This window comes from Lucilia sericata, unplaced genomic scaffold (assembly GCF_015586225.1).
Source record: "Lucilia sericata isolate MDLA Ls3-8-SP2 unplaced genomic scaffold, ASM1558622v1 Contig000143F_arrow, whole genome shotgun sequence".
Taxonomy (NCBI): domain Eukaryota; kingdom Metazoa; phylum Arthropoda; class Insecta; order Diptera; family Calliphoridae; genus Lucilia; species Lucilia sericata.
In genome coordinates, this window is record NW_023994175.1 from 246,108 (window position 1) to 271,524 (window position 25,417).

Sequence of the window (25,417 nt, forward strand, 5' to 3'; positions counted from 1 at the left end):
TTAGAAAAATAAATTGACAGGGATCTTTCCAAAGCAAATTACTAAAGTTTTTATCCCCGTCATCCGGTAACATTAAAAATAAATAACATGTGTTATAGGAAAGTTAAGTGCAATATCCATAAAGTTTTATTTTAAAACAAGGATGGAAAATGTACAATTTTATTTAAAAGCGAGGTACGTTTTTTGTTTTTTATTGCATTAACTGAAATCAGTTATTAACGCCGTTCTGTTTCCAAAAATTTCCGGTGGCTTTTGACATTGATAAAACAGTTTACATGTGAACTGTTTTATGAACTTCACAATATGAAAACATTATTGAAATTCCATGTTATTAAAGCGCAATTTTAGAATTTTTTGACATCATTTGACACATAGTTAAAAAATATTATAAATAGATATAGTAAGTTCCTAATAATAATTTATCCATCTCTGTTTTTCCTCTCTTTCTCTACCTTTAATTTGAAAAGACTAATAAGGAGAGAACTCATTAGTTCTACATACATATGTAGGTATATACCGGTAAAAATAATTTTTATGTTAATATGTAAAATAAATAAAAATAACAAGTACAATTAAAACTAAAATAAACAGGTTTTGAATGAAAAGCGTACATACTAACTAAAAAAAGAGACTAATCGAATAAAAATGCATGTATTCTTCAATGCTTATTTTTACAACCAACCACTTTTATTCATGTCACACACATACTGACCGAATGGGGTCCGTTTTTGTTTTATCCATTGCTAAAATATGTATCTTTGACATTGGAATATTTGACGTCATGAAGTTTTTGCCAAAAACTAGCGACACCGAAAAACAATTTTGACAACATGAAATAAAATATCGGCATCCACATTAAATATCACTTCAGTCTTAGATAAAAAACTTCTTCACAATTATATAAAACTATTAAGGATTCAGAATTCCCTTTTATTTTCAAAACACAAGTTCCATTAGCCAATATCGAACGAAGTTTTTTCATTTAATAAATGTTAATAATTACTCTTAATATAAAACTAAATTTGTGCAATATTTACTTACAAACCTTTTTTATATTGTATATTTTGTCTGATAAAATAAATATTAAAACAAACTCTGGAGTACGTTATTACACAAAACGTTAATTTTTAACTTGAATTCATTTATGTATTCCTTCATTATTTTTATTTAAATTTAACGAAGAATTTATTTACAAACCAAATGTCAAGATAAGTGTCATTTCTACTAAGCACATGGTTGCATTTTACTTAATACACTGAGAAAAAATATAAATATTATGTAAATTTTTTGATAAATAAATTTGTTTTTCCCATTACTCTTTGTTTTAGCTGTGTTAATTGAACAAAAGTATTGCTGTTTAAAAAGAAATTAAAAATTGATAATATGTGTTCTATTAATCTGAATTTATCAATCTCAAAAATATAATTTTTTAAAATTGTTGCCAAAGAAAACAAACATTTTTTTACATCTTTGCTACAACACATTTTTTATTTAAAACAAATACGAAAAACTACGTAAAATTAATTTCTATTAAAAAACTTTCAAACATGAATTGGCATAAAATCGTTAATTGAATGGTAATGCTTTTCAACTTTCTTGCTATTTGTAAAAACTTGATATTTTTTAAATAATTCAATTGAATTAAAAAACCGTGGTAATTAAATATAATAATTTCCCCACAAATTCCGCTAACGCAATTTATTATCCTAAAACTATGCTGTATATTTTTTATTTTACCTCACATGGATGATCATTTTAGTACAAACATACATTTATACTTTTTGAAATTCTCCTATTATTCCAATTAAAAAGATTGATACGATAAATTTTAAGTTTACATAAATCATGGAATTTTATTAAAATAACACACAAAATATTTAGAATCAACACTGTTATTAAGCCTTATCATTTCTAACCACAAATTTAACCGCAATTTATTTTAAATTAGACAAAGAAGAAGCTCAAAGAAATATGACTTTTTTTTTTCAAGCCATTTTTTGTTTTATTTTGTACGCGAACAAATAACAAATTAAAAAGTTTAAATTAAAGAATAGCAATTAGAAAACTGACAAAAGAACATAATGGCGACTTCAATTGCCATAAAAGAAGGATCTTCGTCTCCAATAGCAACGGAGCAATCAGTAAATGACAGCGATGTTAGTGAAGATAGTGAATCATGCTGTAAAACTGATGGCAACACAACACCCTTGAAAAGCACGGACAAATCTTATAAAAAGGTCAAGGATGAAAATAATCAGACAAATAGTTACGCTGAAAATAAAAACACTGCTGAAGGATTGATGGACATAGCTCTTCTATCAGCCAATGCCAATCAATTGAGATTTTTAATAACATACAACCATGACGCTTCCACCTATTACATTAGCATTACTTTAGTGGCACTGTCGCTGTTAATGCAAATATTAGTAGGAATAGCGTTAATATTTAAGGTAAATTAATCAGTGTGCTAAAAGCAATCTATAGTTGTGAAAACGTCAAAACGAATTTTTAGTAAAAACTCTAAAAGTGTTATTTATTTTGTTTTAGCGTCGATTTCGTAGATGCCGTAATAAACGTTATAATGAATTCATATTGGGTGGTGTCTTCATAATTACAGTGGTGAATATATTGCTGGCAGCTTTTACCACAACTGATGTTAAGTAAATGAATATTTTAAAATTTAAATACATTTTTGTTCTGCGTTAATATTCTCAATAAAATTGTTTTTCCATGATGAGAGATGTTAATTAAACTCGAAACTGATCTTAACATTTGTTTTGTCATCAAATGCTTAAAGTTTTCTCATTTAAGCTTTGTCGATTTAAGAAAAAATAAATAGAAGTCCAGTCTTGATAATAGTAAAACCTAGCTTTTTCAAAAGATCTAATTTTTCAATCTACAATTTCTCTTCCGATCATTTAATATTTCAAAAAAAAAAAAAATAATAAATCAAAAAGTTTATTAAAAGTACTATTTTTTAAATATAAATCTATTTTATGTAACTTTTAAACATTACAAAATATTTGTATATAAAATTAATAAAAACAAAAAATATTTGTATCATCCAAGCGAAAAATTATTAAATAAATATTTCACTGAATGACATTAAATAAATGCACTCTTGGTATCTGTTACGATGATGAAAATTTGCAACAATTGAAAAACAAATTGTTTGTTTTTTGTTGTTAGAACTAATTTCTAGTATTTACAGTTGTTATCACTGTCTGAACTTGTTAACACAGAAGTTTAAAGTTGTTAGTTGCTGTTGCTTAAGAGGAATAATCCTTCTTGATCAATTTGGCAATGGTGCTGAGTTGCATGTTGGTTGTACCTTCATAGATGGCACCAATCTTAACATCACGGTAGTATTTCTCTTGAGGGAAGTCACGAGTGAAACCAACACCACCCATCCAGTCAATGCACTTGATGGCAGCACGTTGAGCTACCTCAGAAGCATAGTATTTAGCCATGGCGGCCTCCTTAACGAATGGAATACCGTGTTCGACCATACGGGCAGCGTTGTAGGTTAACAAACGGGCAGCTTCGATTTCTGTAGCAACGGCAGCAATTTGATGTTGCATAGATTGGAAGTTGAAGATTTCAGAGCCGAATTGTTTACGTTCCAACAAGTAGGGCATTGTGTGGTCGAAAACACCTTGAGCCAAACCAATCATTTGAGAGGCAATACCAATGCGGCCTTCATTTAAGAATCCAGCGGCGTATTTGTAGCCGTGACCAAAGGTACCCAACAAGTTTTCTTCAGGAATGCGAACGTTGTCGAATGTAAGCATGCAAGTACCGGAAGCACGAATGCCCAATTTGTCTTCAGGTTTGTTGACAATGAAGCCGGGAGTGTCGCGTTCAACGAAGAAGGTGGTGATACCGCGGTAACCGTCTTCTGGCTTGGCATTGGCAAATACTACAAATACACCGGCCAAATCAGAGTTTGAGATCCACATCTTAGAACCATTGATGACATAATGGTCACCATCCTTTTTGGCAACAGTCTTCAAAGAGAAGGCATCGGAACCGGAACCGGGTTCAGTCAAAGCGAAACTGCCAGGCTAAAGAATAAAAATAATTGGTATAAATTTGTGTTTCGTACTCAATTTACTTATTTTCTCGCATACTCACATATTCTTGGGCCAATTTAGGCAAATATTTCTTTTTCTGTTCCTCATTGGCCACTTTGATGATCAAAGAGTTCACCAAAGTATTGTGAATATCAACCAAAGCAGCAACAGAAGGATCAACCTTTGAAAGTTCTTCAACTGTTAAGATGGTGGTCAAGAAATTGCAACCACTACCCCCCAATTCAGTATCGATTTCAATACCCATGAAACCGTTGTCGAACATGGCTTGAACTACAGATGGTTCAAATTTGTGTTGGTCGTCCATTTTCTTGACCAAAGGAGCAATTTGTTCCTGGGCCACTTTGGCAACTAAAAATTAAAAGACACATTTCAATAACATATGCTTATAACAAATAGATAGTATATTATAAAAAAATAAAAAATGATTTGGAAAAATTTTAATTATTAATTTGCATACTGATAACAAGTTTCGCACAATAAAATTTACATATTTACATTAGGGTGAGACCATATAAAGAAATTAATTATTTTGTTTCACAATATGATATTTTTGCAACATTTTCTATACCGAGGTTCAATCACACGAACAATGCGAACATTCTTACAGAATTTGTAGCTGATTTTGTTATGGTAATTTACAGAAGATTTTACAGAAACAGGTTTTATAATTTTAAAAGATAGCCTTTAATTTAAATAAAAATTATTTAATTTTACATAAAAAATTATTAATTTTTATGAAAAATTTAAAAAAATAGATAATTTTTGATTCCATTTTTAGATGTTTGCATTCATTTACGATATGTTATTGTAGCTACTATTTATTTTATATTATGTAAATTTATTTTTATTTATCATAAAAAAATCTATATATGTACATACATATCTATATACATACATACATATATTTATGTACACATACATAAAAACTTTAATTTTTGTCTAGGTAGGATGAGTTAGCAAAAAAAGATCTCAGAAATGTTTTTGGATTTTATAAAAAAAATAAACTAAAAAAAACAACAATACGACAATAACAATTCACACCCTCTTTTCTTATTCTCTGGCATGTTTAAATTTATTGACACTATCAAGTACAAAATGGCAGCATACAAGAACGTTCTTTGTATTTTAATGAGATTTAAAACCTGGTCTAGCAAAAAGTTAATATTGCGCAATTCTTTATAAAAGGTAGTAGAAGTAATGCTCTTTCCCTCCCACTAATTCATTTTATTTATTAATCGCCACTACTGATAACAGACAAAACAAACTTGTGTACTTGTGTATATATAGCATTTCTATTTTAGACTGACAGATAAACGATTAGATAAGATAAGAGATACAAATTCATATCTATACAAAATTTTACTAAATGCAACTAAAATGCATTTAGTGGTAATTTGATCACCGAATATATTTTTTATTTTGTCCTCTATGAATCTTAAAGAATTGTAAATAAATTTTTAAAAGACTTGTTTTGTTTTTAAAATATTATCAACTTTCCAACTAAGAATAGTGTCATTATTTACATATTTGGCTCTATTCAACTCTCTAGGAAAGTTACGGACTTTAGTACCACAATCCACATGAACCCACTAGAACAGTGGGCAATCATTAGGCGTAATACTGAAATCCCAAATTTAATCTATCACAAGTGTAACGCCATTTAAATTATTGGAAAGTTTTCTTCCAAGAAGAAAACACAAATTAAATCGCTGACTAGCTTGTGAATGAAGAAGAATGAATATTATTTTTTAATTTAAAATTCCATTAAATTTTTTATATAGAACACATTAAATTATTGATCAAATTTATTTTTTATTCCTGCCCCTCTCCTCCTCCCTCTGGGAACCCACACAAATACTTTTTTTCCGCACACTGGTGTATTGAACCTGAGAAACATTTCAAAAACTACTTTTTGTTCGCTATATGCCCATTTACCCACTAGACTATCGTTGATAGTCTGTCCTCAACAGTAAAGCACACATTATTTGGTTAAAAAGAGAGAAAAAGAGACAAACTTTTTTTCTTTCTCTCTTTCTTATTTGTATGGCAATTTTATTTTTAGATTTTTTAACCAACAACGGTAAACAATTTAATACACAAATTAAAAAGTATAATCCCTATTACATTATAAAATAATTATGAAAATTAAAAAAAAAATAAAAAAAAATATATTAATGTGCAATTAATTAATTATAAAAAAAAAATAATTAAAAAAATGACCCACGTGGGTATTGAACCTGGGAATAAAAAAATATTTAATTGCTATTTAAACACACTTTAAACGTGGCAGCTTAAAATTTTCAAATCGAGTTTTATAGATTTTTAAATGCTAAATTTAAATAGTGTTATTTGAATAAAAATATAGATGAATGTGTTTGTATGTATGTACATATATTTCTGTATATAGCAACTAATCAAGGTCATATTGATTTAATGCAATCAATTCAAATTATAAACATATCGTTGTTGCGCAAAAGAATAACGTAGGAGTATTTTTTTCTTTATAAGAGAAAAGCCAGGACTTTTTGAAATTTATATTATTGAATATTCATGAAGAATGTTAATTTATGATCGAAAGGGTTAAACAATATAATATGTCTGTGAGTTTTACAGATTTTAGTAAGAAATAGTCACAAGTAGTCAGAAAAACAACAATATATATTGAAATTTTAGTACAGTAATGACTTATTGTAAAAACTTGTCACCCAAATTTTCATCAAATTTTAAAAATGTATTAATAAAACTCTTAAATGTCACATTTTTAATAAATTTCATGGAACTATGTACATATACATAAGTAAGTTGGCTCTTTTATGCTAACTGCCTGATCTAACCAAATATTTTATTACTATAATATTATATTTTTGATGATTATCCTGTATTTGTAGGTTATAATTCTCTCTAATATTTATTTTATTTTATACAAATTAGTGAAATAGCACGAAATATTCAAATAAATGCTCAATTTGAAATATAATTAGGAACAATGTTATATTTATTTTACTTTAAAATATAAGATAAGTGCTAATTAAATGCTCGACTAGAAATTAATTTAAATATGTTTATAAACATTTTCTTTAAATTTAGCTCTTGATTAAATATTATCAAATAGATAAAGTCAATAGGTACATATTAAATACAATTTTCGAATTTGATAATGAAGAGTATGTATTCAAATCATTTTATATATGTATATACATATGTATGGATATACACAATATTTAGAAGAAGGGAATGGAAAAGAGAATGTCATACTACTACTACTACTTCCTAGGTTAAGGCCAATTATTTCATTTAGATTATAAAAATTATAAATATAACAATGTAAATAATGCAAAGAAAATACAAACAATCTACTTACATTGTATTGTAACGATAAGACACATTTTCTATTCACTATATTTTCAAAGCACTTGACGATATTTTTTGCATATAGTAGTTCTATAATTTACATTAATTAATTGATATTGAATGCAGACGGAATTGATTATTTTATATACACACAAGTATGTACATATGTATGTACATACGTAAGCTATTCATTATTATTATTATATTTTTAAAGTAGTAGTGTTTTTTTACCATGTCTGATAACTTTGTATGCAAATAATAATGAAATACTAGCCGAACACAAATTTTATTCGGTAGAACCTTTTTTAAAGCCGTTCTTAAACAAATAATTCAATTCTGTTTGAAAAATATAAGATCAATGATATTGATCATATAACATATTTTTTCTAGAAGTACATATTTAGAATATAGAAAAAATATTTTTGAAAATGTGTAAATTCATATGACTTAATACTTTTACAGTTTTAGTAAAGTTTGCAAATAAGTTTCTTCTTTCAAAAAAAATCAAATAAAATTTTATTTGATAAAAAAATGATAAAACAGAAGTCAATAATACCAAATACATATAGAGCTACCACTAGCAAAGCAAGCACCATGTTCAGAATAAATATTATCAAAACGTGTATTTTATATGTATGCCTACATATGTACATACAAACATATCTATATACTACTTGCAAACAAATATATTTATAAAATAAATAAAAATATAATTAGAGAATTATTTTTATTCGGCCTTTAATTTGGCATAAACTTATTGTATTCGTACAATAAATCAGGTTTACAACTCAGTTTACAACTATAGTATACAATACATGCACTTATTTATATTTTTCCACATGACAATTTTTTTTAATTTACTTCTTAAGGTGTGTACACATGTCTTTATTAATAAGAAAATTCCCTATATTGAAAATAACTGGATCTATGGGGTTTTTCCTTAGCAATATATAAAGAAATTTCAAATGATAAAAAATAATAAAAAAAAAACTGCGCATATAAAAAATTTAACTTCTAAAATTTTTGTTCAATAATGATAAACATAAGCAAACAAAAAAAAAATACTAAAATGTAGTTACGTAACATTTGAAATAGAAAAAAAAAATAATGGAAAGTCTCAAAAAATGCCGCATGTTCAAAGAACTGGAATCGCAGTAAATATGTACGATAAATCAAAAGTAAATTACAAGAAATAATTAAAACAAACAATAATATATTCTTGTGTGCTGTTTTACACAAATAGAAGAACATAAGCCAAATGTAATTATGCAAATTAATTGTTCCATATTAAAAAAGAAAGTTTTCAAGTATAACTTGTTCTTGAAATTAAATTAAACTTGCACTTACCAGTTTCCTTCATCATTATTTCGTCCTCGGTAAGAAGGGTCAAGGGAGTGGGAGTGCCGGGATTGCCAGAGGACATAGCACATTGTTGTTGACGCAAGGCATTGGCGATCTGCAAACGAATAATAATATTGCTTCAATTAGCTGGGATTTACATTATATAACATTACTGTTATTATTTAATTTAATATCTGAATCGAGTTTAAGTTAAATACTCAAAACTAACTTTAAGCTTTGCTGTGTCAGTCTGTATGTTAAACAAAACCACAATTGAGAACTTACCAAACGTGTAGGCAACTTTCTTAAAGCATTCATTTTGTATTTTTTTTTACTTTTTATATTTGTGCAAATTTAAAATACTTTTTTAATTTATTTAAAAAATAAACCAAAGTGGTCAACAACTACTATGACGAGAACAACCTCTAACGTCTGGCAGCGTACACTCAACTGATCAAAAGTGATCCTCCAGTACACGTATCAACCTAAATTCTCATAAACATAACAGATCGACTGAAATAAATTGAGCGAGTGATGACGACGGGCCCACTTGTTATTATTTATTGTATTTTATATATGGATTTCATTCTATTGTACTTGATTTAACGAACAATATTTTGTTTTTGTTGAGCATTTTAAATTGTATTGCTACAATCAAATAAAAAAAGCTAAACAGCAGACAAGAAATCATCGTTTTGTTATACTACACATAAAATGTTAAGTATAACAGTAAATGTTAATTTTTACTTATTCAATATATTCAAGCAGTACCGACTTACCATCCACCTACCCCACCTCATACAATACAAACTTTAGAGCAGCAGAACTATATTATAGCTTAAACATTCTTATCTAACTGTAGAGATTATTAAATTGTTGTCTTATTAATTTTGACACTTACACAAGTCTTTAAAAACTACATAGAAACATCAAACAACTCTCCATTTTGTAAATGTTGTCTAAAAATAATATAAAATAAAACCAACTGCATAAATGATACTAAAAGCAAAATACATATTGAATCATCTTGAATCATGATAGTACATATGTACGTCCGTCCATTTATTCAAATATTTGTTGTACTACATTTCGCTTCTTTTTATTTGAACATTAGTTTTGTTAGATCAAACCAAATTGAAAATTTAACTTATACCGAATTCGATTTTAAATTTCAGAAAAAGAAAAACAAACATTTCCTTCGGAATTAAACCACTTTCAGTTAAATAAAGTGGAGTTTCACTTTGATTAAAACTTAAAAAATACAAATTGATAATTATACTTAAAAAATTGAAAGTGATTTCATTCGTTTTGTTTTTTTTTTTTTTTAATTCTCGGCTAAATATTAATGAGCGTTATAAAAACATTGAATTACATTACAAACACATTAAAATAATGATTTTTTTTTTTCACTAAAAAATTAAAAAAAAAATCACTAAAATTATTGCGATTGAAAAATATTTAAGTAATTATTCTAAAAAAGAAAATATATTTTCTTATAAAAACTTTTCTCAAATAAAAATTCTAATTGTATTTTAGAACATTCCAATTGGATTTCAAAAATTTCCAATAAAGTTCAAATGTTTCGATTTATATATTTTAATTGGATCCTCGTGATTTGGAGATTATTTTAACAGTTTCAAAATTTGTTATTGTAACAGTTCAACTGTGGCCTATAGTTCTTTCCTGGAGTAAAACTTTCGGTTGATACAGCTGTCGCTGGACCGACAATCTTTGGCCGTGTATGACGCAGGAACGTAAAATTTGTCATGTTGTTTGCCTAATATAAATTTGATTTTTCGATTTTTTAATTCAACCAATTTTAATAAAGAGGGCAAAGTATAACAAAGAGGGTTTACATTACAATTCTTTGTATTAATGTCAGAGTTTCATCAGAGTTTTGTCTTTAATACAAAACAAAATTTGTTGTCAAAATGCACCTACATTTCTGTAATGCCAACATACTGCGCATCATATGCAGTGGAGTAACACAAAACGCATTCTCATTCTACCTATACAATCTTATTGTTCTAATGGAACACCAAAATTCCCTTAGTCTATTTTTGCAAACAAAATTTCGATTTACTTCAATTTAATATTGACAAGAAACAAATAATTTCTGCATCCACATTATCTAATTTTTGTAATCCAAAAGGCAACGTTCAATACAAACCAGTCTATAAGCTTTTAAGAATAATGAGTAAACATGTAAGGATCTTCTTTAATAAAAAGAAATAAAACTTCCAATTTTATTTAATAAAAAATAAAACGCTTCACAATCACGTTCGTCTTGATATTTAAATGAAAAACGGCAGAGGGATTCAAACCATTTGACAGCAGTAGAAGCACAACTATATAAACTAAAGGTAGACAGTTTGTTTGCTTGTTTAAGCAGTTTCCATGGGCTGAGCGGCAGTCTCTTCGGTATATTTGCCCTTGTCCTTGCCCAAAGCAGCCAAACGTCCCTTGCCGCGACGTTCCAAAATGGCCTTACGGTCCTTGTCCAATTTCAATTTGACAATCAAACATTTGGAGGGGTGAATGCCGACATAGACATTGGTGCCATTGGCATTTTCGCGTTGGATCTTCTCAATGTAAACGACGAACTTTTTACGATAGGCTTGGACAACTTTGCCAACTTGGTTGCCCTTGAAGTGACCACGCACTACTTGGACTTCATCGTCCTTGCGGATTGGCATGGAACGGACGTTGTACTTTTGACGCAACTCCTTGGAAAGGGGAGCAGACATAAGACGACGACGAATGTGGGAAGGAGCCTGGAAATGGCGCTTGCGGTTCTTTCTGCGAGAAGAGGTTACAAACTTGTTCAATTTCATGTTGGCGGCTCTAGTTGTGTTCACTAAAACAAAACAAACAGAAAAACAAATACTTTATTAGTTAATGTTATTCATATGAATGTATTTTTTATGTTAAATGCGACATTTTTAGTGTCAATGAAAATGTTGCAAACACTTATAATTAATCACACTGTCCCGTATCATTATTTCCACATATTTATTTACATATTTTTCACATTTTGCCTCTGGTGCTAGCTAGGCTACATGTTTTTATTTTCTCTTGCGGCATTCTCGCTTTATTTTCGACATTTTACATTTTCATCAACACTTCAAAGGGAAATTTTTGCACTTTAACATAATTTAATGTTTCATTTAGATTTTGCATGAATTAATTTATTTTTGAAAATTTGTTTAATTACGATGTTTTTTGATAAAAAAATCTACTCGAAAAAAACTTACACCAAACAACTATCGTAAAAATACGAAAAAGAAAGAATTTGACAGTTGCACTGTCGGAAGTAAAAAGATGTCAAACAACATTTCGTTGAGTTTCATAAACGTCAAACCAAACACAACACTGTTTTTAACGAAAACAAAAGAGTTGTATTTTCATGTATAAAAATAAAGTGCAAAATTACTTTTAGGGTTTCCATAGTAATAAAACTAATCGTTAAGAATATGTTTACAATTTAAATAACCAATAATTTATTTGATTTACTGCCAATATCCTTAACTACTAAATATCAACAATTTCGACAAAAATCAAAATTAAAAAACTGTTAAAACAAAAAATGTAGGTATGTGCTTTCCAAACATGTTAACTGCGACCCCTATCTTTGGCACTCGACACTTGTTGGTTTTTAAAAGGGAATCAAATAAAAACAAAGAAAAGAAGTAGAAAAGTATTAGAAAAAATACATATTTAATCACACGTGCCGGAATTGATTCTTAAAAATTGTAAAAAGAAAATAAAAAAGAACTAAATTAAAATGGAGATGATGGTTTGTAAAATTATTATAATCAAAATAAAAATAATGTTCGCGAAAATGGTTATTTTAGCAAGGAGCTTCTCTTTTATCTCGGCCAGCCGATGAATTTGGAAATGATGGTTTGGTAGAGGAAATGTGGGCAGTAAAGGCCATGGATCATGCTGAAGTGTATTTTAATGTAAGTTATAGAGCAGATATAAAATGACTATCAAATAAAATCCGAATGTTAATATTGCAGCTACTTACAAGTGTCCACCCTTCATGCATCAAACTGACCCCATATGATGATCAAATTTACCAAACATTTCGACAAGACTTTCCAAATTTAAAAGTCGACGTTTTAACAGATGATATTCTTAAATCTCCAGCAGCGAAACAAGAATGGCGTCAATTTGCCGAAAAGTTTAACAAGTTGGAAGATTATTCCTATGGCACCTTAATGCGGGCCAATGCAGCAGAAGAATTTTCGCCTGACAATTCACTTTTAGTAGTGCGCATCCAGTTCCTTGCTATAGAAATTGCACGAAATCGTGAAGGTTATAATAATGACGTACACCAAAAGTTTCGCCCCGCTCCAAAATCTAGCACAATAACAAGTGAAAATCAATTGTACCAAGAAGTGTCCAAGTAGATTAATTATCTATTAAATATAAGTTTTTAAGCAGAATTTTATGTACTATTTTATACTGAAGACAAATCCTAATACAAAGAACAATTAATCAATATTTATGTTCGAGAAACTTGCATAAATTATTAAATTACAGTTACATACTATCCCAACTCCGACTTTAAAACACAACTAGATGTACTCAAAAACTACATAATTTTTCTCTATATACAGCCTTATAATTAAACTACAAGCAAATCAATGTAAATGTGATTTTAAGGAATATACATTTCTAATTTTAAAATACTTCACAAATAATTTCTCATGACGCAGAAAAACTATCTGGTATTATTGGATTACTGCAGATGAATAGTTTGCGATGTTTACACAAATAAAACTGTTGCTTTTATACATAGACTTCTACTTTCGCTTAAAAATGAGTAAATGAAAATAAAGTGCATGAAATATGTGATGGATTTCGGAACGAACTGCGCATTATATATAACGCATTCATTCATTCACCAATGTTTTGGTTATCCCAGTTCCAATATTTTGCTATTCTTAAACATATTTCTGCTTCAGTCTTTTTTTTTTTTTTTGCTATCCAACTATTTACACAATGTTCTATCTGACTGAGATCCAGCGATTCTGAAATTTTTCCCAATATCGTCATTCCTTAAGCGAACATAATCCGCGGAATCGGCGGATACAATCTTTTTCTACATCATTTAGCGGCATTCAGAGCTTAAGATATTAAACTTTAGTTCACCCGAGAGCAGCACTTGTTCTATAAAATTTCTTTAACTGAATTTGAAATGAAACGAAATATATTCTTTGTGGCTAGTGCGTTAAGGTACCTAAAAATTCGTTGCTTTTCAAAATAAAATGGAAAACATCGAAAAACGCTTTTGCTTCCATTTTAGTTTTGTACATCGAATTTCGGTATCACATAACATAATAGGTTAATATGTATTTATTATTTTTATTAATATTAGTAATATGTGTATGTAAATGTTTATTTCATATCCTCCTGCTCATTAGATGAAGTACATAGGATTTCTGTTTAGAAAATCTGGTTTGATTAGACGATTTTCGTATTCTCTGTTCAAATTCCTATCAAATCTTTGAGTTCTGAAATATTTGTAGAAAATTGTATTATATTTGTATTAGTATTTGTTTTAATTTATCTCACCCTTCCAAGTAAACACGCCCACGGAATGCTACCAAATGGGCCAAGTATGCTGGAGCCGGATATGATACAGCACGATTACAACGTGGAAACAAATGACAGAGATTATATGTCAACTTTTGCAAGAGATTTATATCAAAATTCGATTCGTCCAGAATAACATTGTATCGTGTCGGTCTAGCCGTACCCTGTATAGACTGATGGCTAACCATGAAGAACTGCACTTCATTGGGATGGGTGATGTGTTGATCGACAACCGTGCCCGCTTGAACATTATTAAAGTCCCTTTCGTGCTGTGGTTGGGTTGTTGGGAAGAAACGAGTATGATGACGTTTAACTACTATAACGCATGTTATCTTAGGATTGCAGCCCTGTAAATGACAATTTTATGCATAATTTAAGCGGAAGTACGAATCAATAAATTTACCTTTTTTCTGCAAGCATTTCGAATGGCACGAATTTCTTCGCGCTCTACTATAGGAAACTGACCATCTGATACACCGTCACGATAATAAATTAGAAGGCTAGGATAAGTTTTCTGATATTTGTGGTAAACTTCCAAATGCCGGGTAACAATCGACTCCATATCTTCGATATTTTCAACAGTGGAACGTTGAAGACGATATTGGCAGTTGTAACAAGCACCATGTGCGTCATGTGATGCAGTAACACCAACCACACTTGGTATGTGGCGTTGATCTGGAGAGGGATGTGTTACATCGGCTCCCAAGTACATAACATTCTTTATAGGGGACAGTAAATTCGAATCTTTATCCGCTGCAATTTTATGATTAGTGCCATTTAATTTCCCATTTACTTTTAGCAAAATGTTGGAAAATACGGTTCGGTCTTTGATAGTTCGAAAGATAGTCTTGTCCTTAATACATTGCGTTAAAATGCCAATACTTAATTCAGCGGTTTGTTTAATTTTAGAATAAGGAGTACCTCTCTCAGAAAGGACAACAAAAACCTAAAAAAAAGTTTAAGATTTATAGATAATTTATATGCAAAATTAGTAAATATTAAAAAGTTAAGTTGTCCAGATTATGATTTTACTAGATGTATTAACATAATTAACTTATATATAAATATAAAACTGACCAGATCGTATTTATCCATAGCAAGTTGTTTAAGCATTGCATCCAAATTGCGGAAATTATAACTTTTTATCTCTGCAGTGTTTTGCAAGTTCATATTAAGATTTTGTGATGTTTTAATGACCTGAAAAATTAAGGGAATTTTACAATAAAATTTATTCGTGCATATAGTACTTACATTCGATTTAAAAGTTTCGAGATCATGATATGAAATACCTCGATTGTTTGTGCTTTCTTCATATAGAATGGCCCATTTATGACCATTGGGTGGTTTTGATGTAATTAAGAATTTAACATTTTTGATATCCTCCATACGCCATGCTCCTTTAAATGTTGTTATAGTTTGGCCTTGGAGATATTCCATGTATGGCGCTGGCAACAGACGCATTGGAACTTTTATGAAATTCGAACCAATTCGTAAACCGAATTCTCTTATTATTGGATTGTCATTGTGATCGAAATAACTTAATAGTTCCATTATTTTTTGTTTACGTCTGTTAGTTGATGTTGCGGCGTAACGGATCATATTTTGAACTTGCCTATCTTTGTCCTTGCGCTGAAATATTAACCAAATTAATTTGACTTTATTTTTCACACACTTAACGGACTTACGTTTAGTGCTTGACCGCTGGGAATTGAACATAACTCCATTGGCAAGGAGATTTGTCGTACAGTTGAGCCAACACTTATACAATTAAGATTTGGGTAATTTAATTTGTAACCTCGAGAACTGAAGTAGTTAGCCACCGTAATCTCTTTCCCGTCATCAGTTTTGAATTTTTTTTGGGATGCTGGGTCTCCAACTTCTATAAGTTTATATTGTTTGGGAGAAGCGCCGAAACTTTTGGGCGGCGTATAGAGGATATTAATGCCTTTTAAATAACTAGAAACGTCTCTAAAAGCCCTATCTTGCCTTATATCTCGAGTTATATCGATGCGCTGATTTTTTAAATAATCAATGATAGTTGATTCACAGGGAAATGATTTATGGGCAATGTCCACATTTAAAAGTGGTTGTTCGCCTAATATGGCTGCTTGATACAGACCAGTCCAAGCTTCGTAACCGTCCTGTAAATTGTATGCATCTGAGGGTCTACGGAAGAATGAGCGTCCTACGCGAATACCACGTTCGTGATTGTTACTAGCGAGAACGACTTCCAAAACTTGAAGAGCCCTCATTGGTTTATCGGAAACTCTTTCATTTTGATAGCTAAATTCACAAAACAAATTATTAGCATACAATCCACACAATAGATTACAAAATTCTTACGTTCTTAATGTTTCCAAGTCTACAACACAGTTATCAGTTTCCTTTATTTCTACTTGCATCTCTCTCATTCTATTACTAGAATCGGGTACCTATTATTGTAATAAAGCTCTAGAAAATAACGCTTTAAGAGAAAATTTAAATTACGTACTTCGATTTTAATATCGATGGGAACATTCAAACGTTGCAACGTATAACAATTTTTCATGCCGTCAAAAGCCGAAAATATATCCGGAAACTTTGCACGTCTACATTGTTCAAATGCAGGCCGCAAAAACTTTTTTGGTCTATCGGGTGTGATGGTTACATCGTAGTGATATGCTTCTTTGGGCATATTTTTCAAGTCCAATTTCAGATAGTTTACTTCCACAACGCCAGGTCTTCCCAAAGTTCCACGAACAATACCATTACACGATTTCGCCTTAGTTGGTAGAGGAATTTCTAGAATGATGTACATGCATATGTATGTAAGTAGTTATATTACATTTATACTAATGATGTATCTTACCATCACTAATCGTTAGTTGCTCCATTTGTTTACTTAACGTTGCGCTGTGTTGTTGCTGTTGGCCTTGGCCGGGTCGACCCTGTCGAGGCATTTGTTGCTGACCTCCTCCGCCATGTTGACGGCCTTGATCACGTTGTTGACTCCAACCTTCTCCTTGTTTCTGATCCCTACCTCCTTGTTGATAAGAACCACGTTGTGGCTGATCTCTCCACCCTTGTTGCTGATTTGAACCACGTTGTTGTTGATCTCTTCCGCCTTGTTGTTGATTAGGACCACGTTGTTGCTGATCCCTACCACCTTGTTGATTAAGATCACGACGTTGTTGATCTCTTCCGCTTTGTTGTTGATTAGGACCACGTTGTTGTTGATCCCTACCGCCTGGTTGATCTCTACATTCTTGTTGCTGATTGGGACCTCGTTGTTGCTCTCTTCCTCCTTGTTGATTTCGTCCACCCCCCCCTGCACCTTGTTGAGGCATTTGTTGTTGCTGTGGCTGACCTCCACCCCAGGCACCTTGTTGGGGCTTTTGTTGTGGCTGACCTCCACCCCAGGCACCTTGTTGGGGCTTTTGTTGTTGCTGTGGCTGACCTCCACTCCAGGCACCTTGTTGGGGCTTTTGTTGTTGCTGACCTCCACCCCAGGCACCTTGTTGGGGCTTTTGTTGTTGCTGTGGTTGACCTCCACCGCGGACATCTTGTTGTGGCTTTTGTTGTTGCTGTGTCTGTCCTCCACTTCCAGCACCCTGTTGAGGCTTTTGTTGCTGCTGTGGCTGTGCTCCTCCTTGTTGGGGCTTTTGTTGTTGCTTCGGCTGTCCTCCACCTCCAGCACCTTGTTGAGGTTTTTGCTGCTGCTGACCACGTCCACCTTCACCTTTGGAAAAACAAATCAATTTTATGTCAAGAATTTCACAAAAAAATGGATTCAAACCTACAATATTTTTTGAACGTTTACATAACTAAAGAATTTTATAAAATAAATATACCTACATACATTAGACCGACTCATAAAAATGGTGCTTTAGTTACCCTTCTCAAAATATTCGTTATGTCATACGATGTTACCCAAAATATGTTGGCTTTAGTGTGGCCATTCGTGAGCTAGACAGTTTTCAATAATATATTCTACAAAGGACACGTTTTTTCATGTGTGTTGGTGTTTTAAATCTTTCAACATTTATAAAAATATTTGAAACTACAAGTCCACTACAACCGTGGTCAGTTATCCCCTTTAGGAGATTATTGGCAAAACTGTCAAAATAGTTACCCAAAAAACTTCACATTCAATAGGTATCAAATGACTAAAAAAAATATACATATGTATACCCCAAAGTGACCCTTTAGGAAAGTAATATATTTTTTATTAAACATTTAAATTCGTCGTTTGTATGAAGATATGAAAGAAATAATTTTTCCTTTAAAAATATGTTAATCATTGGAATTGAAAGCCGATTTCTTATGCTTTATATTTCCCAAAATATAAGATTTAGAATAATGTAAAGAATTTTTTATTTCCCTTTAATACACAGAAAAATATCTAAAAGTACCTAAAAGAAGATCGTTTATAGTGACATAGTGCACATACATATACCATGTATGTACCTAGTTACTTTTTTATTGTGAAATTCAACTACGTACCCACATACTATACTGAAACAAATTATAAAATTGCGTGATTTCCCCAACAAAGTTTATGCAAACTGAGTTTGCAAAATTAACAATATAATATAATTTATAAACATTTCTATATTAAATATACATATATTTAATTAGATTTACCTCCTTGAGGATTCTGGGACTGAAGTTGTGGTGATGCACTTTCCTCCTTTTTATACTCTGAAAATTAATTGCGATGCAATATATGTATACCATTATTGTGCCAAATATTTCCCATAAAAACAAATAAACTCACTATTTTTCTTTCCCATTTTGCGTTAACGATTTTATTTTAATATACTGCTGTCTAAATTGATAGTTTAAAAAGCAAATATCAAATTTTTGTTAAAATAATTATCTCCAATGCAAAATAAACTTTGATGCAAAGTAAATTAATAAAGTAGCGACACGAGTTGTTGTACAACAAACGTCTACAAAAACCACAGGCAATTTGTTTTTGTTCGAAATACTCACTTGTCAAAATTTGTTTACAAAAATGAACCAATAATTAATGGAAAATATGGCATTATTGTTGTACTTTCCAAAAATATGTTGTTATTTATATTAAAAGTCACAGAGTTTTCTTTATTTTTTAAAAATTAGAACATTTTTAAAAATATTATACACTTAAAATACACTTTTTCACATTAAATACAACAAATTACTCAGAAATTTGTACAAAAGCAAGCGTTAAAATGAAAACAAATATGGCAACATAAACATTTTTGACAAGTAAGTCCACAAATAGCAAGTTTAAAAAAAATAGTCAGCTGTTCAAATGAGTCTACTTTATAAATTTACTTTGCTTTGATGTTTGCAATTCTTTATTTCATTAGAAGAAAACAAAGTCGTCAAAAAATAAATTTCAATAGCCGCCTGCAATGATTTTATAATGACGACGTTATTCATAATTTAATCGGCAGTGTGCCATATACAATTTTCTACTTTCCTTACCAGTATTTTTTTAGTATATTAATAATATAGTAATTAGTTAAAATTTTCTATTAAATATTCATATCATAGACTACTCAATTCATATGGAATCAATTAATGCAAAAATTCAGAATGATTTTTTAAGAATTTACAAATATTTAAATGAATTTTCAATTTCAAAAGTTTTTGTCATCTGGCAACTACGGAATATTTGTATGTACATACATATGCAGATGCACATAAAATAAAAATCGCGTGATTCCCCGAAATTTTTACAAACATGAAATTTTTTTTAATAGGACATGTGTGTGCATATTTTATGAAAATGAAGTTTACGTTGATAATAATTATCAATAATTAAAATTACCTGATTGAGAATTCTGGGCTTGATGTTGCGGTGTTGAATTCTCTTCTTTTTTAAACTCTGAAAATAAATTGGGATGAAAATTTAATTTTGTTTCAATGATTACTCATAAAAACTCACTGTTTTTCTTTCCCATTTCAAAATTTAATTGTTTTTATTTAAATTGATATTTCAAATCCGATATTATAATGTTAATATTATTTATTCGATTATTCGTTTTTTAAATCACAATTTTCACTGCAATAAATTTTATATATTTTTCTGCTTTTATTCTTTTTTATGAGAAAACTAAGTCGATTAATATTATAATTTTTTTAGCCGCCTGCATTGATTTAATTATAACGACGTTATTCTCAATTTTACTATTAATAGCGTTGCCACTGATTACTGTTGTCAGTATATTAAAACCGGGGTTCTATAGTTGAAGCAAGCTGACTTTTCGACATTTTTTAATTAACGAAAATCGATTTTTCGACTTCTTGCAATTTTGAAATTGTCCACTTTTCAAAGTTTTATTAATATTGACCTTTCGAAATTTCTTTTTGTCTTTTTTCGAATTTGTTTACGTTTTAACTTCTGTTACAATGTCTATGTTCACAATATAATGCTTCTAGGATTAAAATAAAAAAATTAATAATAACTATGTCCGTAGCAAAACAATCAGGATTTCAATAATTTTTTAATAGCGACTTTTTCCCCTACAGTATAGTTGATTTACCAGAAAACACAGGGTATATATTGTCACCTAAACGCAAACGGCCATAACTAATCAAAAATTCAAAATCGATTTTATTGTTGATTCTAATGTATTACATCAAAACCGAAAATTGGACTCCTCCGACCAAAACTATCGATTTTCTTGACAAAAAACAAAAGGCCCTATCTACAAAAACATTTAAATATTAAAGGTAAAAAGTTCCATTTATCCATTTTTTTATACGCCATTGTCAACTATCATAACAAATGATAGGTTTCACTATTAAACAATTTGTTAATTTACAAGAAATAAATCGCGTTAATAGAAACAGACTTTTCAATTTAAATAGTTTTTTGCTTCTCCTGTAAAATTTTAAAAATGTTAGATAGGGCCGTTTGCGTTTTAGGTCACGATATACTTTGTGCTAGAAAGGTTTCCCAAAAAAGTTTGACTGTGTGAACCGGCACTACAAGGTTTATTAAATGAACCTTGGCCACTATGGAACTTGGCAAAGTATATTAATAAAGTAGCGACCAAAGTATATTAATAAAGTAGCGACATCTCTTGTTGTACAACAACATCTACAACAACCACATGTACTTTGTTTTTGGAATAATTTAAGATTGTGTCAAAATAAAATTTCCTTGAACAACAATGTGAACAAAACATAAATAAAAAATATTACTTTTAAGTTAAAAATATTAACGATTTAATTATATTATTATATATTATACAATTTATTACACTTTTAAACTACTATAAAACCACTTTTAATTCACTTTTTCAACTTTTCACAAATTTTAACAAATAGCAAAACACAATTTAAAAATGGCGACGTAAACAATGTTAACAATTTTCAAAACAAACTTTGACAATTTGCTTCATTTATCTAGTTTAAAAAAAATAGTCAGCTGTTCAAGTGATGCTACTTTATTAATTTACTTTGGTAGCGACATCTCTTGTTGTACAACAACTTCTACAACAACCACATGTATTTTGTTTTTGGAATAATTTAAGATTGTGTCAAAATAAAATTTCCTTGAACAACAATGTGAACAAAACATAAATAAAAAATATTACTTTTAAGTTAAAAATATTAACGATTTAATTATATTATTATATATTATACAATTTATTACACTTTTAAACTACTTTAAAACCACTTTTAATTCACTTTTTCAACTTTTCACAAATTTTAACAAATAGCAAAACACAATTTAAAAATGGCGACGTAAACAATGTTAACAATTTTCAAAACAAACTTTGACAATTTGCTTCATTTATCTAGTTTAAAAAAAATAGTCAGCTGTTCAAGTGATGCTACTTTATTAATATACTTTGGAACTTGGTTTTAAATTCTCTTTCCAATCTTTCCAAGTTTTTAATGACATTTGATTTCAATGTCATAACAAAAGCTGATTTTTGTTATCAACTTACAGTGATTGTTTATATTGTTTTTAAAGCTAAACAAATAAATAAATATTAAGAGTTTATAGAAGAACTATGGAACAAATAGAGTATACGCGAACGGTGGTACCATCTTCAATGCGTAGTCCTTATTGGAAATATTTTGGCTTCCCCTCTGACAGTGGAAACAATATACTTACGCGGCAAAAAATAGTTTGTACTATTTGCAATACTGCCATTGCTTACAACAAGAATACCTCCAACTTGAGGACACATTTAATGTCCAAACATGTTGAAATATTTCAAAAAATTGTCATGGCATCGAATGACTTGGTTCCAAAACAGGATGTAAATGCTGAAGAACAAATAACCATGACTAAAGAAAGTGTGACAATTTGTGATCCAACAAATATTAATAGTAATAGTGTAAATAATAATAATGACATCAAAAGACGGCGCAGTGAGGAAACAGTTTGTTTACAGAGTAAAAACAATTTTGTTGAAACATTTTTAACGATACCCGAATATTGTACCAATATGGAAACTCGTAGATGTAATATTCAGAGTGAAAATAATTCTACTTCCATGATAAATAAAGTGGTAGATGTAGAAATACAAAGCACAGATTACATTGCTTTTGTTCCAGCAAATGGAGAGGGAGCAATAGAAACCGCCGACGACGGTTTGCCAAATGCTGAAAGTGTGAATGAGACCAAAAATGAACAAATATTTACATACACTGATGTTGAACTACATGACCAGCAAGAACAACAGCTGCACTCCATGGATATAATGCTAGCAGATATGGTCCAAGCAGATCTTATGCCATTGGACACTTTAGAGAACAATGGTTTTTGCAAATACAATCAGCAGTTGACTGGTGTGAAGCTTGATCATGATACGGTGAAGCGTGTAATGGAAGTTTTAGAAATGCGTTTTGTAAACACCTATCAAATAGTCACTGCCCATGTGGTTCGTATATCACAAATTCAGCCATATTCTTTAAGTGTAGAAATTTACCAGGACAATGATGGTCAGAATGTCTTACATATATACTTTAACTATTTAAGTGAGAACCAAATGGATTTAATCAGCATTCTATATATGAGCAGTGCTATTTGCACTAAACCTATCAATATCTCCGACTTCTTAATGGATCTAGATCTCAAAAATTGTAGCGGTGTGGTGGTTCCCTGCTTAGATAAAGTTAATGATTATCTTTTGGACTTTACAAAATGCCACGGTTTGTAGACACATATAAGTAGATCTATTTGAACTCATTTATCAACATTTCCTTTTAGATTTGCCATTAATTGAATGTTTAGAATCTACGCTAACAAATTGTTTGCACAAAATTTTCGAACAAAGCGAATTTTCGGAGGACTACCAAAAAATTTTAAAGCAAATGCTTGAAGATACAAGTGTAAATTTACTGAAGTCTTCATAAAGTAGAATTATGATATTACATTAATTTTTTCTCTTTTAGCAAACACAACATATGAAGTCCTTTCTTCGACCACGATGTCATTGGAATCGATTGAATTTTTTGGATTACATATTTAAGAATAGACAACTTGAAGAATGGGGCGAATTTAGACAATATTTTGAATACCTTAAACCTTTAAAGGCTTGTACATATTTCTAATATTAATCGTAGAATAATCTCGAGGAATAGACATAGTTTTACTAAAATATCTCAAACGATGCAAAAAACGAAAACCAAAATATGTTTCGAATATGACTTCATTCAGTCTCCTACCTATGGTAGAAAACTACATTAAAAATTTTGTGTTGTTAAGATTAAGAAAATTTTCGTTACACGGAGAAAACCAAAGTTCCCATTAAGTTTTTTTTTTCAGAATTTCTTCTCTAACCATGCTATTACTCATTATTAGAATTATACATATGTCTGCGATAGAATACTAATATAGAATTTTCAATTAACAGATGGCTTTGGATATAATTACGGACGAACATTTGCCTTTGTGTACACTAACGCGACCGTTGGTTATAAAATTGTTTGAAGAACATTTTAGTTCCATAAATCATGAGGAATCTGTGAAAATATTTAAGATAAAAAAGATATTGGAAAAAGAATTATATGAAAGGTATGCGTATGATGTTGTTTATGAAATTTTTATACTAACTTTCACAATTATTATGCATGTCGATTGTATAGAATAATGGTACAAAGTTTTCTTAATGAGGCCACATTTTTTGACACGAGATTTCATCGTGACTTTGCTCTTCAGGAATCACGCTTCGACATTACCAATATCAAATCTCAAGTACTTACACGTTTTAAACATATTTTACAAGTTTCCTATATAAATAAGAAGCAAAATGTTAAGACTGAACACAATTCTACAGATTCATCGACAAATGTTCGGAAATGTAGTAGTAAGTATTACTTTGAGTTATTTGGCCCTGTTCTTTGAATAAAATATGCATTAGTTTATACAAATGCTATTCTAACAAACTAAATTTTTTCTGTTTTAAGGTTTAAAGTCATTTTTTAAACGTGACGTTACTTTGACAAATAACGATATTAATGCAGATTTAAAAACAAACTTAGATTTGGAGTTTGAACAATATCAGACAGAGCAATGTTTGGATTTAGATCAATCACCAGCTTTATGGTGGCATCAGCAATCTGATAACTACAAACAATTATCGAAAGTGGCTAAACGATATTTGACAATACCGTGTTGTTGTCTGCCGCGTTTGTGTCGTGTAGACATGGAACAAAGGTATTTTAAATTGGATCGTCGGAAAAATTTAAGTCAGTTTTGCAATGTTGAAAGTAAATTGTGGTACTTGTACTATAATGATGCTGTGGCAGAACTGGTATAAATATACATATATTAACAATTATTGTATCTTCTTCATTAAAAATTTGCTTTTATTTTAAATATATATTTTTTTTTTTCGTTAATATAGTATTTATATTATTTTAATAATATAATTATCGTAATTTAATGATTTTAATTTTATTTATCTTTAAATATAAGTTAAATAAATTACAAATACTCACTAGTAAAACATATAAACGGGGTCCTTTTAATATAATTCACTTATAATTTGTCTGGTTTTCTTCATTTCTCAGAATTTTAGCTTTTTACTACA

General features: G+C 29.9%; 6 protein-coding genes across 7 annotated transcripts; 3 read left to right on the forward strand and 3 right to left on the reverse strand.

Annotated features, from left to right (window-relative positions):
• Positions 1–1,980: 1,980 nt before the first annotated feature.
• Positions 1,981–2,871, forward strand: LOC119601103 (ninjurin-1). The gene is made up of 2 exons (XM_037951848.1): positions 1,981–2,450; positions 2,548–2,871. Exons 1-2 carry the CDS (start codon positions 2,082–2,084, stop codon positions 2,662–2,664), a joined length of 486 nt encoding a protein of 161 aa, XP_037807776.1. The 5' UTR covers positions 1,981–2,081; the 3' UTR covers positions 2,665–2,871.
• Positions 2,872–2,932: 61 nt separating this feature from the next.
• On the reverse strand, positions 2,933–9,353 carry LOC119601099 (short/branched chain specific acyl-CoA dehydrogenase, mitochondrial). The gene is made up of 4 exons (XM_037951845.1): positions 9,072–9,353; positions 8,793–8,901; positions 4,135–4,442; positions 2,933–4,064 (listed from the first exon to the last, which is right to left on the reverse strand). The coding sequence occupies exons 1-4, from the start codon at positions 9,102–9,104 to the stop codon at positions 3,270–3,272; spliced, it is 1,245 nt and encodes a 414-aa protein (XP_037807773.1). The 5' UTR covers positions 9,105–9,353; the 3' UTR covers positions 2,933–3,269.
• Positions 9,354–10,998: 1,645 nt separating this feature from the next.
• On the reverse strand, positions 10,999–12,159 carry LOC119601104 (60S ribosomal protein L26). Its single transcript, XM_037951849.1, has 2 exons — positions 12,041–12,159; positions 10,999–11,643 (listed from the first exon to the last, which is right to left on the reverse strand). The coding sequence occupies exon 2, from the start codon at positions 11,618–11,620 to the stop codon at positions 11,171–11,173; it is 450 nt and encodes a 149-aa protein (XP_037807777.1). The 5' UTR covers positions 11,621–11,643; positions 12,041–12,159; the 3' UTR covers positions 10,999–11,170.
• Positions 12,160–12,412: 253 nt separating this feature from the next.
• LOC119601102 (protein PBDC1) lies at positions 12,413–13,364 on the forward strand. Its single transcript, XM_037951847.1, has 3 exons — positions 12,413–12,582; positions 12,641–12,748; positions 12,809–13,364. The coding sequence occupies exons 1-3, from the start codon at positions 12,571–12,573 to the stop codon at positions 13,199–13,201; spliced, it is 513 nt and encodes a 170-aa protein (XP_037807775.1). The 5' UTR covers positions 12,413–12,570; the 3' UTR covers positions 13,202–13,364.
• Positions 13,365–14,007: 643 nt separating this feature from the next.
• On the reverse strand, positions 14,008–20,451 carry LOC119601093 (protein argonaute-2). 2 transcript variants are annotated; one of them, XM_037951823.1, is made up of 11 exons: positions 20,308–20,451; positions 20,191–20,247; positions 17,239–18,108; positions 16,882–17,171; positions 16,734–16,822; positions 16,076–16,673; positions 15,642–16,019; positions 15,468–15,587; positions 14,794–15,336; positions 14,370–14,737; positions 14,008–14,308 (listed from the first exon to the last, which is right to left on the reverse strand). In XM_037951823.1, exons 1-11 carry the CDS (start codon positions 20,321–20,323, stop codon positions 14,215–14,217), a joined length of 3,423 nt encoding a protein of 1,140 aa, XP_037807751.1. In that variant the 5' UTR covers positions 20,324–20,451; the 3' UTR covers positions 14,008–14,214. The 2 variants fall into 2 exon arrangements, with proteins under 2 accessions (XP_037807751.1, XP_037807749.1); XM_037951821.1 differs by lacking the exons at positions 20,191–20,247; positions 20,308–20,451 and adding exons at positions 19,014–19,070; positions 19,147–19,308.
• Positions 20,452–22,292: 1,841 nt separating this feature from the next.
• Positions 22,293–25,341, forward strand: LOC119601094. The gene is made up of 6 exons (XM_037951824.1): positions 22,293–23,534; positions 23,593–23,714; positions 23,778–23,918; positions 24,239–24,399; positions 24,471–24,691; positions 24,792–25,341. The coding sequence occupies exons 1-6, from the start codon at positions 22,388–22,390 to the stop codon at positions 25,142–25,144; spliced, it is 2,145 nt and encodes a 714-aa protein (XP_037807752.1). The 5' UTR covers positions 22,293–22,387; the 3' UTR covers positions 25,145–25,341.
• The last annotated feature ends 76 nt before the right edge of the window (positions 25,342–25,417 follow it).